Below are 18,616 nucleotides of genomic sequence, written 5' to 3' on the forward strand. Positions count from 1 at the left end.
TGCGCTGGGCCGCAGACAAACCGCGCTTTACAGTATGGGACGGATACATTATGGGTCATCACCTCAAATGACAATACCGTGATCATACAGAGGACAGAGGAAAGGACTTGGGGGAAGTTTTTTTTTTTAAAAAAGGAGGGGGGGGGGACTATACGGAGGGACATAAATAGCCATTCCAGTTTTTAACTGTGACAAGAAGATGGCCAATTGCAGCCTCTATTTTTAGCGTGCTGGCGGCCTAGGCTGCCAGCTTTGAGAAGGATGTGTACTTTTGTACAGTTCCTTCCCAAAAATCAACGCTGTCCTCTCTGGCGACAATCACAGAGCAGCTGTTGTGGCTAGGTGGCCCGGCCCTGGGTTGCCTCACCCTCCTGCTTTCTGCCAGCCGAAGAAAACCGCCTTCACTGCCCAAAATTCACACCCGGTGTGCAAAAACAGGCGGAAGGCAGACACAAAAGCAAATGTGACTCAATGTGTTTGCATCCGGTGAAAATTGCGCAAATTACGGAGTTTTTATCAACGCTGGTGGCAGCGGTAGTGGTGGAGGGGGCTGGATTTCTAAATTTAAATGTGGCAGGATGTCTTGGAGCCAATTTATCTTCAAAATAACAGGCACACGGAGACCTACATGACCTTGCCCCACAGAAGACTTACTGCTGAACTGATAATGACCTACTGAGATATGCTCTCTTTGGTACTTTTGCACCATATAAATATATGCTTGCTTTTGAGGCTGAGTATCATCTTGTTATGGTGCAAGAGCTTGTCTGACAAGTCTAAGTCTGCCATTGAGTTAATTCTCAACACCCAGAGAAGCCCCAAAACTTCCACTGTACAATTTACAAAATTGCATAGTGCATAAATCTGGCGATGACCCTGCTGCCTCTACCATGTTATTAAAAATGACTGCACTGCAAAAGGTGTGATTCAAGAAATTAATATCTTGTGACATTTAGTTGTATCATTGTATTTGTATTCAATCAAATTGTAACTGATTTTTTCTAAATGATTCTGACTGAAACAATAACTTATCGATCTTGTATCTTTTCATTTTTAGAGTGAATCAGCTTTTAAAGATCTACTTTGTGTCAAACTCTGCATTTACACAGACTGAAACTGTACATTGGGAAAACAAAAAAAGGGTCGCTACGCTTGCAATCATAATAAAGTTGCATTTTAGGTAGACTTCAACATAAGAATTTAAGTATTATCGAAGCTCCTACAGGAGCATCCATTTCCTGTTGATTATGGCGGCCCCTCTGGGCTGAAAACGCAGAGGATGAAAAAGAGTAAACAACAGAGCAGCTTCTTTCCTCAGAATTTGAGACTGCTCAATTCATTCTCCCCACTCCAACATGAAAATAGTTTGAACTTTATGACTTATCCAACCTGGTGTCAGCCATTAAGAATAAATATGGAAAAAGGCAAAGCTTTTACTAATGCTTTCATTTGCTTATGTAGGTCACATGGAGGCATCAGTATTAAACTGAGACTGTCATAAGCAGTTAAAAGTTCCTTACAGTACATTTAAGGAAAATAACACACTTGACACAAGTTATGACAGCCTGTTTTTAAAAGAGCAGCTTGAACATAATGTAATATTAACTGATTTATTGATAAGTGCAGTTCTAGTGCAGTGGCAAATTACTCTGCTATCATCAAGTTTATGGAGGTCTTTGCACTAGCAACTTTAAATATATGAGGGGTGTGCAATAAAAGTCAGGAGGCAATGTAAAACCTCTGTGTGCATTACAGGTTTCATGCCATCCAGCGTGAGAACATAGAATTTGTCTTCTGAGAATCGATGACATATAAACTCCCACATTAGTTAAAAGGCTAGGTTTTTGTTTTGGGTATGGGTTGTCTGTTCTGGTCTACTGTAGAATCATCATGGTGATGCAACGCCTGAAAACACAACAAGTCTTAGTTTAGGGTGATCATACACTAATGAAGACATAGTTATGAATGTTATATTCCATTTCTGCCAACAGATCCCCCTCAACCTTACACACTGTAGTTGTTCATCCTGACCAGCTTCTTTTTTGCATTTTACTATCAAAACAAAGATCAGTTCTGTAGATAGTTTATCTTCTTCATATGTAAAGAGACACATGCACATACACACACACACACACACACACACACACAATAAGGTATCACTTTGAGGACTAATTGTTGACAGGTGGCCCTAATGCTCTTCTTTGAAACTAAAGTGTGATTTACGACCATGCTCCCTGAGACCCTGGCTTTCAGCGCTGCTACTACAAACTTATCTTTCTCTCCCTCTGTCTGTTTCTCCCCCTCCGTCATTCCCCCTGTTCTATCTCTCCTTCATTTTTCTCAATTGCACCTCATTACTTTGCTCACTCACTTTCACCTCCTACCCCACTTTGATGTTTCTGTCCCTTTCTGTCTCTCATCGCAGCAGAGCAGTGACTTTCCAAAGTCAGACATCCTTTTAATGTTTGATGGCCTATTTTTCAGTGTGGAGAAATGTGTGTGTGTGTGTGTGTGTGTGTGTGCGTGTGTGTGTGAATGTGTGTGAATGTGTGTGTAGGGGTTACAGAGGGGTCTGGCTAGGTCTACACAAGGAAGACAGGAGGGAGAGAGGAAACAGGGGTACTGTGTGTGCGTGCATGCGTGTGTGTGTGCGTGCATGCGTGCGTGCACGCGTGCGTGCGGCTGTGGCTGTGGGTATAGTGTGAGATCTGGGGCAGGCAGGTAATAATATGAGTTGACCCTGACCTAATGGTCACAGCATCTTCTGTCTGCTATCTTGGCCCAAATGAAGTTTGTAAAAAATTAAGCTTGGGAAAAGTACGTTGTAGCCATGAAATGAACTTGTAAAGAAGGAATGAGTTAACCTGGGAACCAGACAATTTTGTGAGTTTGTGTTTCATTTGCTCTTGCAGATGCATAACACCAAACTTTACCACACCAACTTATTTAGAACAACTTATTTTAGACATTAAAATTGTGTTGAAAAATACTAAAACTTCTTCCATAGAGGTAATAATAAACACATCCCAAGCATGATGGTTGATTTTGGTGGAGTGGGTACCTGAGTTCATCTGAAAGGGATCAAAGGGCGTGTCAGAGAAAAAAGCTTAGGAATCATTGGTCTAATACAACAAGAGATACTAACAAGTTAACAACTCTGATATAAATTTTACAATAAAATCCCTAATGTTTGACCAGTTTGACTTAAACCTACCTTAAAACTATCAAGTTTGTATCCTTCATAGTCAAAATATTTTGATAGACTAAAGAACTTTTTTCCATTCCAGTATTCTAGAAACCTTCTACTGCAATAAGCGTATAAAATATGTGGTGAAGTACATTCCTCTGTGTTATGTAAAACTGACCATTGGTCACTTCCCAGTCATTTGGTTCTCTGAAGTGTTTATCAAGTTCTTGACCTCACCCTGGCTGTAGTACACCTACAAAAACTCCGGGATATTCCTGGAAATCCATGACTAATAAGAACTGTGATATTTTACACTGAGTAACACCTCTGGGGTCGTGCATTGCGGCTTACTGAAAGTGTGTGTTCTTATCACGGTTTATCTGTGTCAGCTGTGGACACAGACAGTGTGAGCAGCATGCACTGGTGTTTGACAAACAAGGGAGACAAGGTTGTGGCAGACCGATCAGAGTCCCTGGAAAAGTGCTACTAAGATGACAACTCACTGGAAACACACGCACACAAACACACATACACATTGGACTTGACTGTAGTCTGAGGTAACGATTTTACTTTGAATATTGGAACTATTTAACTCTACAGAGGTTTTTAGCCTCCTCTCATTATGCATGTTGTTTTGATTTTACAGTAGGCCTTCCTTAATTGTAAAATCCAGCTTCTGCAACATCAACATCTGTAAGGCAGCAACTCAGAACGGAGAAAAAAAAGCTATGATGAACAACCTAGAGACAAAGAGCAAGATAAAGTAAAAATGCATACTGGACTTCATTTTCTGCCCCCAGTTGCCAAAACTGAGTCAGCTATAGGTCATCAAATTCAAAAGGGTAATCTTTTTCCAAACAATCCACAACTATTTTGATAGCTGGTCATTTATCAAGCAAAGATGCAAAACATTGTCGGAGTTTTCTGATTTTCTAAAATTTCATAGATCAAATGACTAACTGGATTTACCTGAAAACCATGAGATTTATCAGTATGAAAGTGATGGTTAATTGCAGTCCATCTGATACATACTGATATATTTTCGTGCAATCTACTGTAAATGTTGTTTAGATGTCTGCACCAAAAGGTTCATTAATGGTTGACAGCCAAGTGGATTGCCAGTAATATCAAGCCCCAAAAGTCAACAAATACCACTTGATGGAGATCTGACAGATCAAAAGTATAACCTTATGTCAATAATGAATACAGTTCATGAAATAAATCAAAGGTAGAATGAAAACCTGAAGTATTTGGTCAAAACTGCATAAGAGTTATTTCAATTTGTGACATGCCATAATATAACCATGTTAACTCAAATAGACAACAACATCAGTAAGCCCTTCACTTCTCATCCCTCCCAGCATCTCACCGTGCAGCGGAGACCCAGAGGGGCTGCTGGACAAGCCAGGTATGGGGCTACAGCGGCCCCCGATGCCGCCACCTCCTCCACCCAGGATGCAGCCACCTCCTCCTATGCCTCCTCCACCTGCTCCTCCTCCTAATGCAGCTGCCCTGTTGAGCTCCTGTTCAATCTCCTCCAGGCCAGCACTCTTTTGGAAGCGAGACATCCGGTTGACCACCCGTGGAGACATGTGCGTGCGGGCACAAGGTGCACCACCGTAGGGGTTGACAGGAAATACATGGGTGGTGCCACGGAGGGTACTGATGGCTACCCAGCGACTGTCCTGGCTGAAACACATGTCCTGGACCTGGACAGAGACAAGACAAGTTCATGAGGCAGGGGACATACAGTTGGGATAGGTAGGAATATGAGACAGAGATGTTGGAGAAATTACTTCACTGTATTTCCCATTTATGTATTCAATGTTCCCTAACCAATCAGACCCAGGTATCCATTGAATTGAAAGTAACTGTAAGTCAACAAAAATGCCTAGTCATGCCAAGTTACTGGTTTTGCCAGAACTGAAAGAGTGGAGCAAAGTAAAAACAAACTACAGTGTCTGGAAATATCGACAGGACTTAGACAGCCTTGACAGCAGTTGCCATTGTTGCCATTAATCCTCCTTGCAGTGCACAGCTTGGCAAAGGTGTTACTCCTGCCCATGGCAATGATCGGCTAATCAATTAGTCCCCACTCAGTGCTTATTGGGAAATTTCTTTTTTTGACGAAGAAACTGCTGGTTCATGTCATGATGCCAGACAAATCAGTCACCTTAGTAGAGTTGCCGGATACAAAGGGCCAAACCCAGGCAACTCAAATGATGTTTAAAGCTGAAATGTAGAAACATGCATAGGTACGTGCATTTAAAAAAAATGCTCTTATAAAAAACTCTACTAGAATCACCTCAAGATCAAAATAAGCAAAACCAAAGAGCACTTGGAGGATAACTGTTGTTCAGCTATTAGTGTGTATGTTAATTGAGAGAAACAAAAAACTGTCTGTATGTGTTCATGTTTGGCCAATAAAACCGACTGTATTAGAACATTAAGAAGTTACAAACTTTGAAATGTGGATCCTTCACAAAGTTAGAAGACTTCAACAATCAACGCAGTTTCAAGATGGGCATCAACAGCTGGTGTCACCTATTCAGTATCTGACCAAATTAGAAATATGGTCACAATCTCCCCTTCTGCTCCTGAGTTATGGCATTGAACAACTGCCAGAAAAGAACACTTTGATGTCACAGTGAAGTTGACCTTTGAATGCCCTTTAGGTGGTCCTGAGACATCGCATTGACAAGAATGAGTCGGACAGACAACCCGGAACTAATTTCTCCAGCTACATCTCTCACTGGACAGATATATAAAAATGGTGAACAAATGTGCATCTTGAAGGTAATCACAACCGAAAACCAAAAGAACTAGCTCGCTTTCAACTTATAGTCTCCAATAAATACATGACTACAGTTACTTCTCGCAGTATAAATATAAACATACTTGGAAACCACTTACACACTGTACAGTGTGCTTGCTAACTCCCAGATATTTGGTCCAGGTTTGGTTTCAGTCCCTCCATTCAACTTCTCTTCATTGCCATTTCATCAAAAAAATAAAATGTATACATCTATTTTTATTCTCCAACACTCACCTTAGATAAATACAGTGTACACAGTGAGAATAAACTGTAACTCCAGTCTACTAAAATAAGTGTGACTAGGATAAAAGTGTTTATCACACAGTTAAACAAAGCCCGAGGTACTTGATACAAATCCACCATGGTACGAGGATTAAACATGACTTTTAGCACTGGTAGAAATCAGCTTGTTTGGTGGTACAAACAAAATAGTTGATAGCATGGTTTGTTAGTCCTCATCCTCAAACAGTGACCGACTCTCAGGGAGCAGACACTTGAGAAGATAGGATCTCTCTGAGCATGTCAGACATGCAGGAAACCAGACAGATAGGCTGCAAGAGACAATACAAGCAAAGGAGAGTGGGAGAGAGAAAATGAAAATAGACAAAGGAGTGACAAACGGTGACTGATGAGGTGATAGTGTGCTGAAACAGCATCTATCATTCAATGCTATTAAAAATAGCAGCTGGGGCAAAGTGAATGATACTGGAAGAAAATGAAAGAAAAAGGTCCAGGAGAAAGTTTAGCCGGCATGCAAGTCAGCCGATCAGTGAGACAGCTCTGTACCTGCAGGCCTCTCTAATCTTCTGCCAGGTCAGACTTGGTAATTGTCCCCAGCAATGACAGTTAATGGGGCATCCTCTGCATACCAGACAGTAACTTTTCTTCACAAAAATGAGTGAAAGAGGAGGCCTGACCTCTGCTCGGGCTGATTAGGGACGGCTTGGAGATTAGAAAGGGCTACTTTGTCTGTGTTGTAATTGGTCGTAATAGACCTGTCAGAGCTCCAACTGTAAATGGGTGCCTGGACTTGACTGTCAAATCCATTTTATCAGGCAGTGGATTACCTGAAAGGTTGCTGTGATTGTACAATCATAGTGTGACAACTATGCAGATATCAAACAGCTGTCAAACGTTATCTTAAAAAGGTGGAATGTGACTGTATTGAGTCACATGCAAGTGCAACTGTGGAGACAGCACATTCCAGAGAGGGTGGAAAGCTTTCTCTCCTGTCCTAGTACACAGAGTACTTGATGACATTCCCGGGAGTCAGAGAGATGCCATCAAGACATGTTCAATGCTTTTGACTTTTTTTTAATCAGCAAAACTGTTCAAGAGACTTGGAAACTATGTTCACCAGAGATGAACACTGATTGACAAGGATGTGACAAAGACGGACAGTTGACTAAAGACTAAAGACAGAAGACAAACATACACATGTAGAGAACTCAAGTGTCTCAGCATTAGAAAAGGAATACAAAGAGGATGGCAATGACAGTTCACTTAAACTTTTTTCTTCTGTTTTACTAATGTACTGAACAATCAATATCAAATGCCTGGGTATTCAGCTTCTAACTGATAAATTAGAATTTATTAAGGAATGGACTGATCGGACATGTTTTTCTCTTTAAAAAAGTTATGTATGTACGTGTGTGTGTGTGTGTGTGTGTGTATGTCATGTTACATCAAGTGTCACTCACCTCACTTTACCTCACAGTGTCATGTTAGTGTCATTTTAAAGTTAAATGTATCTGCAGTCATCATACTTTTAATGCCACAGTAATCACTGGTCAGATGTATATTTTCCACCGCCACGATTATGGAAGCCAGGTATCTTATTTACAGATATCAGGTTCCTGTTGGGCACCAACTGAAGCCTAGTCTCTTTAGACATGATGAACCTAAATCTACATCATTGCAATCACAGCTGACAGTGCAGGGCCTCCCCTGTAACCTCAAGGACTAGTGTTCTCTAATTCGCCCCATGGCTCCTCTCTCATCCATGTTCTGGTCCTCCTTCAGACCCTTACTGCTGTTATCAGCTGCAGGTCTGTTTACCTGGCCTCGGGTCACTGACAGCCAGCCACATGTTTGGTTGGCAGAGTCAAGGCGTCTCTCCACCCACCTAACTGAAGACTTTATCACTCTCTGCTATGCGTGTGTGTGCATGTGTCTGCGCGTGTGTGGTGATAACCCCTGGCCCAAGCACTAGGCGCGGGCCAGCTTTCAGTGTTTACAACCGGCCTGATCAAAGCAGGCTCAGTGTGCAACCAGTCAGCAGACCTGCTGCTTGGTCATACATTAACTATACACAGGCTGTGAGAATGATGTGTGTGATAGTGTGTTTTCCCAGTCAATAATCCTGAACCGAACAAGGCCTGAAGTAGTTTTGTTGAGTAAGCACTTCTAGCTTGCACTGCAAAGTCTGAACTCAAAGGAGACTCAGAATATTTTAACTTGAAAGGTGAAGAGTCAAATAAATTTTCATGTCCTTGTTCAGCTCATAAATAAATAAACAGATCAGCTATGAATCCAAATGCAGATATATTGTATCCAGTGCCCAGTCTACACAATTGCAGACAAATGGAAGTGCAGCATAAGCAAGTGGGGAGCGCAAGTGGGAGGATTCTGGATGGTGTGCAAAGCGTCTTTTTGTCAAAAGCTCAAGTGTCGCCTTCTCTTCCACTCTATCCCACTCCAATTTAGCTCCAATACCGCTCACACCATAAGTCCGAGGCATAGTTTAAACTGAAATTAAAATACAATGCAGATTTTTTTTCGCGCAAAGTGAGGTGAAATATGAGTGCAGCCCAGAGCAATTATGAGCAGAACGGCATGGAGCTTTGAGTGACGGAGCGGGAATGAACAGCTCCAAAAATTAAGCAGATAATAACATTGTTCCACTCCTATCAAACATTCTGGTTCTATCTACTATTTTAATTCCTATTCATCAAGATGTACTTTCATTAAGAACAACTACTATGGCCAAACCATAACATTTGTAAAATACTGACAGACGGTTAAATGTCCCTTTTCCTGTGTGTGTGTGTGTGTGTGTGTGTGTGTGTGTGTGTGTGTGTGTGTGTGTGTGTGTGTGTGTGTGTGTGTGTGTGTGTGTGTGTGTGCAAGCGTGTTGCGTGTGTGTGCAATAGGAAATCAGGAACCCTTTGGGGATAAAGCCTTCTTCAGATAAACCTACTTGCTCCATGCCTACTTAAACATGCTTGATTTAATTAGATGTCGGAAAACCATTTAGTAGTGTGTGAGTATGAAGTGGCTGTGGGAGAGGAAAAGGGACACCATAATAATGTTAATTAACAACTAACTAGACCAGAGAGGTTCTGGTTTGATCCAGGTCTAAGCCATTTGACTGCTTGTCCATGCTCTCTGATTGTTATGTTTTCTAGTACTTAGAACCATTTCCCTAATGTCAACTTTAAATGCTCATTACAGATTAGAGTCACTGATGATTTTAGAGTGTGTGCATGTATGTGTCTCACACCTTGGCCTCAGTTTCCCCACGATGCAGAGTGTAGAGATGATGAACGGCGCTCTGCGAGGAGGCCCATGGGTGGGTGAGAATCTGGAAGACGTGAAAATCGTGGCCCAGAGTGTCTGCAGTCACCAACAGCATTCCTACAATAAACACACACACACAGTCATCAGCATTAGGAATCCACCCCACCATATTGCCAATCACTCCCAACACATTTTTTTTTGTTCGTTTTATTTAGCTATGGTTCATGTGCATGTGTTGTTTGCTTCATCATCTGCTTAATAGAGTATTTGTTAATAGTGCTTAATTCTGAAAATCATTTTATTCTTCCTCTGCTTGCTGGTCTCAATTTCTAGTAATGAATCTGTAAAAAAATCAGGATTTTCTTTTGGTATCTGGTAGATTTATCCATATGCTAGGTCGTTAAATAAGACAACAAAATGTATAGCAAATATGGATGTCATTTTAAACAGTGACCCTGACATCAGGGTCAACCCAAACGGGGCCTGGAAAACTGCAAATTCACAACAGAAAGCCCATGATACAAACTGGGTTAGTGGAGTTTGAAAGATGAGGCCATTTATCAGATGGTGAGGTTCTGATGAAAGACGCTTTTGAGTTAGATTATGAGGAATGTAGGACCAGGTGCTTTTACAACTTGACTCATTTCAGCGACTAAAAGTCAGGCTTCAGTTGCCTCTCAGAATATTTTGAGTCCCAGAACTTGATGGAAGTGATATATTAAATGACGGGAGCAAATTGACATTAGTAAAAAAAGTTTTTATACATTTAACACTTCATATACTGTCTTCAAATACCAGCTTCTTTGTCTTGCCTTAAGCCTTAACACCCCTACACACCAAGCAGATGACTTGTCAGACATTGTCAGAAATTGCCTCACACCTCAAACAGGATGTGCACTTTTACACATTCAGTTTAGCAGCTACACTGACTATTTCAGCTTTAAACGAGTGTAAACAATTTCAAACAATAATTTAGGATCTTTTGGTTTATGGATACTTGGATTACACCGTCACTGGATCCATTTTATGATTTATAAAAAAAAGTAAAAACTGTCAGTGATATGTGAGTTACCTGTCCATCTTCCAATGTGGTTCTAAGTCTTGAAGAAGATACATTTTAATTTCTCATATTTTGCAGAGTTAAGAAAAGGCAAAATACTGTACATTTATATTCCTGTGAAAGTTGACCAAAGATACACTACAAATTATGCTAGAGTGTTTAGAAACTTCCACTGACTTCTACTGGTACACTGATGCAAAGTCAGGCCAACCCAAATATTTACACTGTATTTCACTCCAGCAGCTCACACGAAGACAGCCACCACTACCAACTGTGCAGGACACATGCTAGACAGCATGACAGAATTACTGTGCCTTTAAAACAAACAAACCAGCCCATTAAAACAAAGCCAGCTATCGTTTGTCGTTGTCATAAAATGTAGCCTTCTCTCGCATGATAGCTTGGTCTGGTTAAAAGCAGGGCTCGAGTCGTGTGCTACTTCAATGACAGACAAGATGATGAGAGTCTGTAAAAGAAAGAATCAATGCATTCATACATCAGTATATGGCCATGGGTGTGCGTGTGCACAGTGAGATTCACCAAAACACTGAACCACAGCTCAGCACAAGTGTAACCCCCACTGACAGGCCCATTCATTTGGTCCTGTTTTATTTGAAGCTCGTCAAACTCCAGAAAGTATAGGCTCTCACCATAAACAACATGCTCAACAAACCACACCAGAACAAACCCAGATCTAAACTGGCTTGGTTGAGAAAAAAGCTGCACTGCTTTTCAAGCGCAACCCAAAACCCATCCCCAGAAGCCTTTTGAGATGTCACATAGAAACCCATAGACTGGGTAGTAACTCAAAATGTTGGAAAATCATCACTGATACAGTGTAAGATTCAAAAAAAAAATGTCCAAACCTCTGCCTTTTTGACAACTCCCAGACATAAATGATATTAAAGTAATTAGTAATTTTCCTCAGAGTTTTTCCCCATGGAATCTTTTATGTGGAGGCTGCAGTAGGTTTTAATTAGTGGCCAGGCTTTATTGGGTGGCATGTCAAATGTGAAAAGAGGAGGCTATAATGGCATGAGATTAAAAGGATTCAGCAACACGTGCGAGGGAGATGGAAAACACTCCCTCTCTGGGGAAAAAAAGCCAAGTGTGCTAAAAAATTTTGCACATTAATTCAGAGTTGAAAGGTTTCCTCTCTTTTTTTACAATTTGTGTATGACTGACGAACAGTTAAATATAAAGATGGTGAAGAAGAGGTGGAATGAGGGAGGTACAGAATGAATGGGTGATGGGGTCATACAGATTATCAGAGATGGAGGAAGGGAAGCCAAGTGAAGTGTGCATTAAGACAGTGGTTAGCTATTCATGCAGTATCAGAGCGACCAGAAAGCCATAGAGCTAAGGCCCAGGGCCTGTAAACTCTTGAAAACCCACGCCCCAAATGAGGTGCCAAGCCACAAGAAGCATTTGCGTCAACTGGGAATACAGAGAAAAAAGGGACGGGGCCCTTCTAATTATAGAGTCTGGAAACGGAAGCGCAGGGTGATTAGGAGTTGAGGCGCTGCGGTCTGTTTATCTGGGAGCTTCCTCTCTCTCGAACCCTCTCTCCCCCACACTCCACTCTTTCTTTCTTTCGTCCTGCTCTCTCTGTTTTGGTCGGGCCCCGCCCATCCAGTGGCTGGAGAGTCTGGCCCTTGGGTTTCTGACAGATGAGACTTGGCCGCAGTGTTCTGGCCAGGGCCGTCTTTTCTCTTCTGCTGATGGTAGAGTCTGGGCTCCAAAAAAGTAACAGCTCAGAAAGGCTGGAGAGCTTTGTGAATACAAGTGCCCGAAGACTGGGGGTTTTGTGGCCTTGTTGAAATACAGAGGCCCTCGCCGTGAGGCGTCAGTCGGTTAGCCCGCGGGAAGGCCAAATTAAAAAGTAGCTGAGCCGCTCGGCGGGTGAAAAGAGAGGGTTTCGGGGAAACCAGAGACTGGCCGGAGCAGGGTTTGACACGTCCTATTTATAACACCTCGTCCCAGAGGTTACAGTGTTATTTACGATGTTTTAGTACCGAAATCGCTGGCACACGCACTTAGACATGCGCTTAACTGGAAGGGATGACCTCTAATTTGCCATGTGTGCGAGACATGCGTCCGTATGGGACATGAGGGAAGTGATATAATCATTTCCATAAATATCTGCTTTTGCTTTCTTCCCCCCGCCCCGCCCCCCCCCCCCCCCCCCCCGAAGAAAAAAAAAAAAAAAAAACCTTTTTGTTTTGTTTTGCTGCAGGCTTTACTGTCCCATCTCTGACCATCCAAACAGAAAACATCTGCTCATTCCCATTAATAGTAGGAGGATGTTTCATTTACAAAGTGGTGGGGCTAGCTTTATTCTTGACAAAGGCAGATGGGATGAGGGAGTGGGGGAGAGAGAGAGAGACAGAAAGAGAGAGAAAGAGAGAGGAGAAAGCAAAGAAAGAAATGGGGAGAGCAACAAAAAGGGCGGTGATTTCCCTACTTGGCAACACAAAAGGCCACAACAAAACTAGTCCACTTTTTAATTAACAACACTAGGCTCAAGAAAAGCTTTGAAAATCGGGAAAATCTCAAATTATAACCATGTGGAAGGCATAAAGCTTACAAGATGGAGTACTTGGGGGACTCCGATAGCTTTACTGTTACCAGGATGCATAAACTTCAGAGCAAATGAGCCCAACACACAAATGAAAGACTATCCATCGTAAGACGAGGTTTTGTCTTCAGGGCTGCCAATTTTGGGGGAGGGAGGGGACTCTTTGTGTGTCTGTATGTACTTGCACATATGTTGGGCATATACAATACAGATTCCTATGCATTCTGTATGCACAGCAAATATGTTAGGGTTCGTATTGGTATTTTGACTATGTAGGAACCCTTAAGGATGATTATCTTCTCACAATCCTCCCTCCATGCATCCACCCCATTTCAACCTTTACTACCTGACAATCCACCTACATCAGTTATCTTCTACAGTTAAAGCCAAGAAATGTACTTTCCTCAAAAAAGTGCCAAGAGTTTGGTCTTCAAACTATGAAGCTTTCTTAGGATTACATAGGTAAAGTGAGAGATTAATAGGTACATGTTCTCTTCTTAACCACTGCAAGGGCTACTCGCTGCAGTGCTAATTGTAGGAGGGAGGAGAGCGCCCTACTAATCCTCTCACCACCACAGCACCACAGTAATATATGAGCAGTTTTATTTCCGCTGGGCAGCAGGGTAGGCATTAGGGTTAGTCAACTGCTAACGAGGTCAAGCCAAAGTCAACCACCTCTAATATGAGAGAGAGGCTACAGTCAGACTAATTACATATTTATTTTAGAAATTATCAACACAAACACCTGGTTTTATTTTTGGCCAAGAATTTAATTAGAGTCTATCCAAGTTTGCATGTGTTATTATTATAGAAGTTTTATAATTATAAGTTAAAGTATAACTTAGTTTAAATGTTGTGTCAGACAGTTTTCTAGACTAGCAAGCACCTAACTGAATTTATTCAATTAAGGTAAATTCAAAAATTCAATTAAAAAATATGTGAGTTTTAACAATCTGGTTCACAACATATTGGTCAATATTAATTTCTTTCTATAACTTGGATGCCTTAAAATATAATTATGGTTTCTAACAGTTTGGGCCATACTTAAAGTTATCATTTTCATTAGTTATGATAGGTTTCACTCAAAAGGAACTTCTAAGAAAATTTTGAAACTCAGCAATGTTGCCACAAGAAATTCGTATGGGGTAAAAAGCATGAACGGTTTAGTCAGATTATCTAAACCCTTTAGTTCAAGGTGAGAACAAAAATGGTTGCAAGTTGGTAACAATCCCTCATTGCACAGGAAAACTGTGTTCATGTCAACACCACAAGTAATTTAGGCCAATGCTAAACCAGAAGAGTCAGCCTTTAATCTATGATGGATGTTTATAACTGATAGTTTGGGTATAATTTTCTTATGGGCCATCTTTGTCTCTTCTGAAAAGATTTGACTTAGCAGGAATCTGTTGACAACCTCTCTGATCTTCTGACTGCTTCTGTTTCTTGCCCGATTGCTCTCCATCTCTGTACTACGCAAATAAATTGATGAGGATCCAAACCAAAAGAAACAGTATCAAAGCCTATGCAAATAGGCTCTGGCTTGTGAATAAAAAAATGATTTATTTTGTTATTATGTGTCCATCTTTGGACTTTTTGGAAAGTGAAGTTCTGGCACCTATTACTGACAGAGTGCAAGCTAACACTAAGCAGCAACTGTGACAATTTTGGCTAAAAAGAGTGTTAGTAACATGCTTTTAAATCAACTGGGGACTTCCTGATAAGCTATGATCAGGTATGTAGTGTTTGGTGTAGTGTGTTTACTGTGTCGTGTTCTTTTTTTTTCGTTTAATAAGTCAAAACAATGAGGAGAGAGCTGAATGTTGAACAGGCATAGGTCTGTTGTGTTAATACAGTATGTCAAAATGTAAAAATAACTGTACAGTCACACATGTGAGGTTGTGCTGAAAATAATGACACCAAGCAAGGCAGGGTAAATCATTTTTCAGATGAAATATAATGGTAAAATCAAAAATAGTCAAAAATGGCCAATGTATAGACACACACGTGAGGCTGAGCTGAAAATAATGACACCAAGCAAGGCAAGATAAATCATTTCTCAGGTTAAATATAATGGTAAAATCAAAAACAGTCAAAAATGGCCAATTATACCCTGGAATATCAAAATTCACAAAAAGCCTAAATATCCCTGATGTCTCACCTTCAATCACAGCCTCATTTGGCCATCCATGAAAAAGCTACTTAACCGCCCAGTTTTCTATAGGAATACATACTTCCTACGGGCAATGCACCAGTCCTACTGAAGAGATAATTCTGGGGGATTCAATGACCTTACAGAGTAACGTAACACCCTCTGACAATCTTGCTTTGTTGACTTTCATTGGTTTAACTTCTCACCAGGTGCAGGTGAAACTCATATGTGGGCCCTGGTGACATCACTTTTGGATGTGGTTACAAATTCAACAGGCCACACTTCTGAATACACCAAGGTGGTAGTGTGTCTTGAAACTTGGTAGTGAAAATGGAATTTTGCTGACTAATTATTGACTCAATCGGTTACTACCTCTCTCTGTTTAACAAAAATCTCTCAACAACAATCATCTTACATCCCCTCTAACCCATACTTCATTTTACAGAGGAGAAGGACACAGTCAGGGAAGGAGGATCAAAAGGAATGGGGTAGATGAAATGGGGGCAAAGGCTGCAAAGAAAAACAGAGAAAACAACAGAGGGTAAGAAGGGGAAAAGGTGCTTAGGGTTCATTTGATGTACAACAGGCTTAAACCAAGGGTTGTGTTTTTCTTTGCGCTTCACAGGCAGACCACCTGTGAGCACTTAGATATTAATAGATATGAAAAAAGGTGTGTGTGTGGCTAACCTAGCGGAGAAGCTGCCATTAGTTTAATATTACTATGCTGGAACACCAGCTTTTAACAGGGCAAGACTCGCCTGGCTTTAATGCTGTTCCAACACTCAAGGGGCAGGCACCGTAGCGGTCAAGTTCACAAAGCGTGACTGTTCTCAAGGCAGAGCTCCAGGCTTGTTCTTTCGTCACCTTACGTGGAAAACACACTACTAAGGTCTGTTTTTATGGAGCATTTACATATTTGCACACTTCCTGCTAGAAATGCTTAAAAGGGAGAGACAGGTTTTATTTGTTTTTTTTTTGTTTTTTTGTCAAACGTCAGAGTACTGTTCAATTGGTAAAACAGAGGATGAATAGGCTGCATGAGGGGGTGAAAATGATAAGGAAGCCACTGTTAACGTCACCAGAGTTCCTCCACCAAGGCCACAACCCCAATGTACTGCCACTAATTCAAATTCCCAGTGAGTCCTAATACTCTTCATTTGTGTTCTTTCTGTGGTTTTCAAACGTTGGACAAACATGTTCTCACAGCAGATTATAGAGAACTTTAACGCCAGGCGTCTTTGATACCATGTTTAAAAGCCCCAAAACAAATTGCTCCTGTCCACCATCGCCTGATAAAAAATCTGGGACTGTGAACAGAACTTAATCCCCTTCTGAGCAAAGAGGCAGACACTCAGGCTGGAGAGGTAAGCTCCTTGCATTTACACAGACTCTCTTAAACTTCTTAGACTTCTGTTTCATCCGTGTTAATTAATGAAATCCCTTAAAACATTCACAGCTGCTGGTCATAGGTAAGATCTTACAGTGCTCTGATTGTCTATATATAGAAAAGAAAAACAACTTGAAAGGAGCTATGTGTGGATGCATGAGAAGGTTCGGTTGATTCAAATTTAGGCTTTTGCTTAATATCTTAATTTTCTGATGTGCAAATCAAGATTTCTTAACCATAGCACAGGCAAACACAATAGCTTGTTGTTCTCAGTCAAATTAACTATCTCATGGACCATCTGGCGAATATGCTCAAAGTCATGAGTCACAAACAGCAATGTAATCTTCATGTGGACATGTGTGCAAACTGAGTGGGTGAATGATCTACCAGTCATGACAGCCATGTAACTGTCCATTTTCTAGAATTCATAAAAGTATACAGATAATGCCACTTTGTCCATAATTTCAATAATTTGTCTTTTTAGAAGTGGGACTTTGGGACTGAACGAGCTAGATCGGCATGAAATTTCTTCTGTATAGGAGGATAATCGTCCCAGATGCAAGTGTTTTGATGACTTCCTGACCTTTCTTTGAGTGCTAGAACAGGGCTAAAAATTCCATATTTATATAAAAAGGGACAAGATACAATCAGAAGAATGTCATGAAATATGTTCCCCAGAGGAACCCATTTCATTTTCGGACATTTGAGCTTTACTTATCTCTACCCTCAGGTTTGTCAAGTTTCATCGATGAAGGGTTTGAGTACTAAAATCCATTTTCAGCAGAGCTGATTTCTTGAACACACTGATAGCATGAAATAATTTGCTGTTCAGACACTTCTGGTCTTTCCCACTTTCATTTGACTGAATGTGCTAGAAAGTATGGAGCCAGTGTGTGTCATCAGATTGTGTAATGTGGCAGTGATGTTAAGACATCTTTTTTTAAAGCTACAATGTCTTCAGTTTGTATGAAAAAAATCAAAATGACATGAAATTATGGATCAAGACTACGAGTCCAAGTCACACAGCTTTCTAATTCTTTTCCATAATGCCAACGCAAACAAACCAGCGCACAATTCATGGGCAGAGAATCTTAGCAACTTACCTCTTACCCACCAAACCACCCACCTACACACATACCAAAGAGAAGTTACAAATGAACTGCGTGCTACCGCACTGTGTGGGCTGTGAATGACTCCACACTGCTGAGGTGTCTGGTGTGTTGGGGATGAGGGAAGCTGGGATGAGTTTTTCTCAGCTGAGCTTTCCACAAGCCCTGAGTCATGGTCACTGGTACAATGTCTCTCCTTAGTTTTGTCCATGTAACCACTTATACCTTTTTTCCAGATGGAATCTATTCATTATTTTACATTACTATTTTCCTGAAGTCTCGTCTCACCTGAGTTATACTGAACTACTGTAAAGTAATCTGCCTCGAAATTCAGTACCCAATGAGTGATTGTTTATGGAAATATGCCTATTCTCACTATCATTGGATGGATATAATTAGGGTTCTAACCCCGAAGAATTCCCGTGAGCTGGAATGGGCCAGAAACTTGAAACTTGGCCCAATAATTAGAAATGATGTGCATCAACTTTTACTAAAACATGAGCCCTGTCAGCCACATGGTGGCGCTGTAACTAAGGCTTGAAAATGTGTTTTTGGGAAGGCCACGCCCCTCACACCATAAGTCTGATTGACTTGAAATTTGACACACAAGTCCAGCTCCATGTGCTCTACAAAAAAGCCTTTGGAGCATAAAGCTCCGCCTACATAGATTTTTTGCTAATTAGCATAATGAAAAACGTAAAATGAATAGAACTTTTGAAAGATTGACTCTATAAACACTAAATTTGGTATATGGATTCGGTGGATGAAAAGACACATTTCTACTATACATGAGCCAGATTGGTCAAAAAATA

General features: G+C 41.0%; 1 protein-coding gene across 4 annotated transcripts in view; it reads right to left on the reverse strand.

Annotated features, from left to right (window-relative positions):
• The window catches only part of bcas3 (BCAS3 microtubule associated cell migration factor), a 345,864-nt gene that overhangs the window by 272,403 nt on the left and 54,845 nt on the right, over window positions 1-18,616 (reverse strand). For all 4 annotated transcript variants that reach the window (XM_037120193.1, XM_037120185.1, XM_037120201.1 and 1 more), the window contains exons 14-15: window positions 9,505-9,638; window positions 4,557-4,896 (exon numbers count right to left, since the gene is read on the reverse strand). In XM_037120193.1, coding sequence (XP_036976088.1) covers window positions 4,557-4,896; window positions 9,505-9,638 — 474 coding nt within the window. The remainder of the gene's footprint in view (window positions 1-4,556; window positions 4,897-9,504; window positions 9,639-18,616) is intronic.

This window comes from Acanthopagrus latus, chromosome 2, assembly GCF_904848185.1.
Source record: "Acanthopagrus latus isolate v.2019 chromosome 2, fAcaLat1.1, whole genome shotgun sequence".
Lineage (NCBI taxonomy): Eukaryota > Metazoa > Chordata > Actinopteri > Spariformes > Sparidae > Acanthopagrus > Acanthopagrus latus.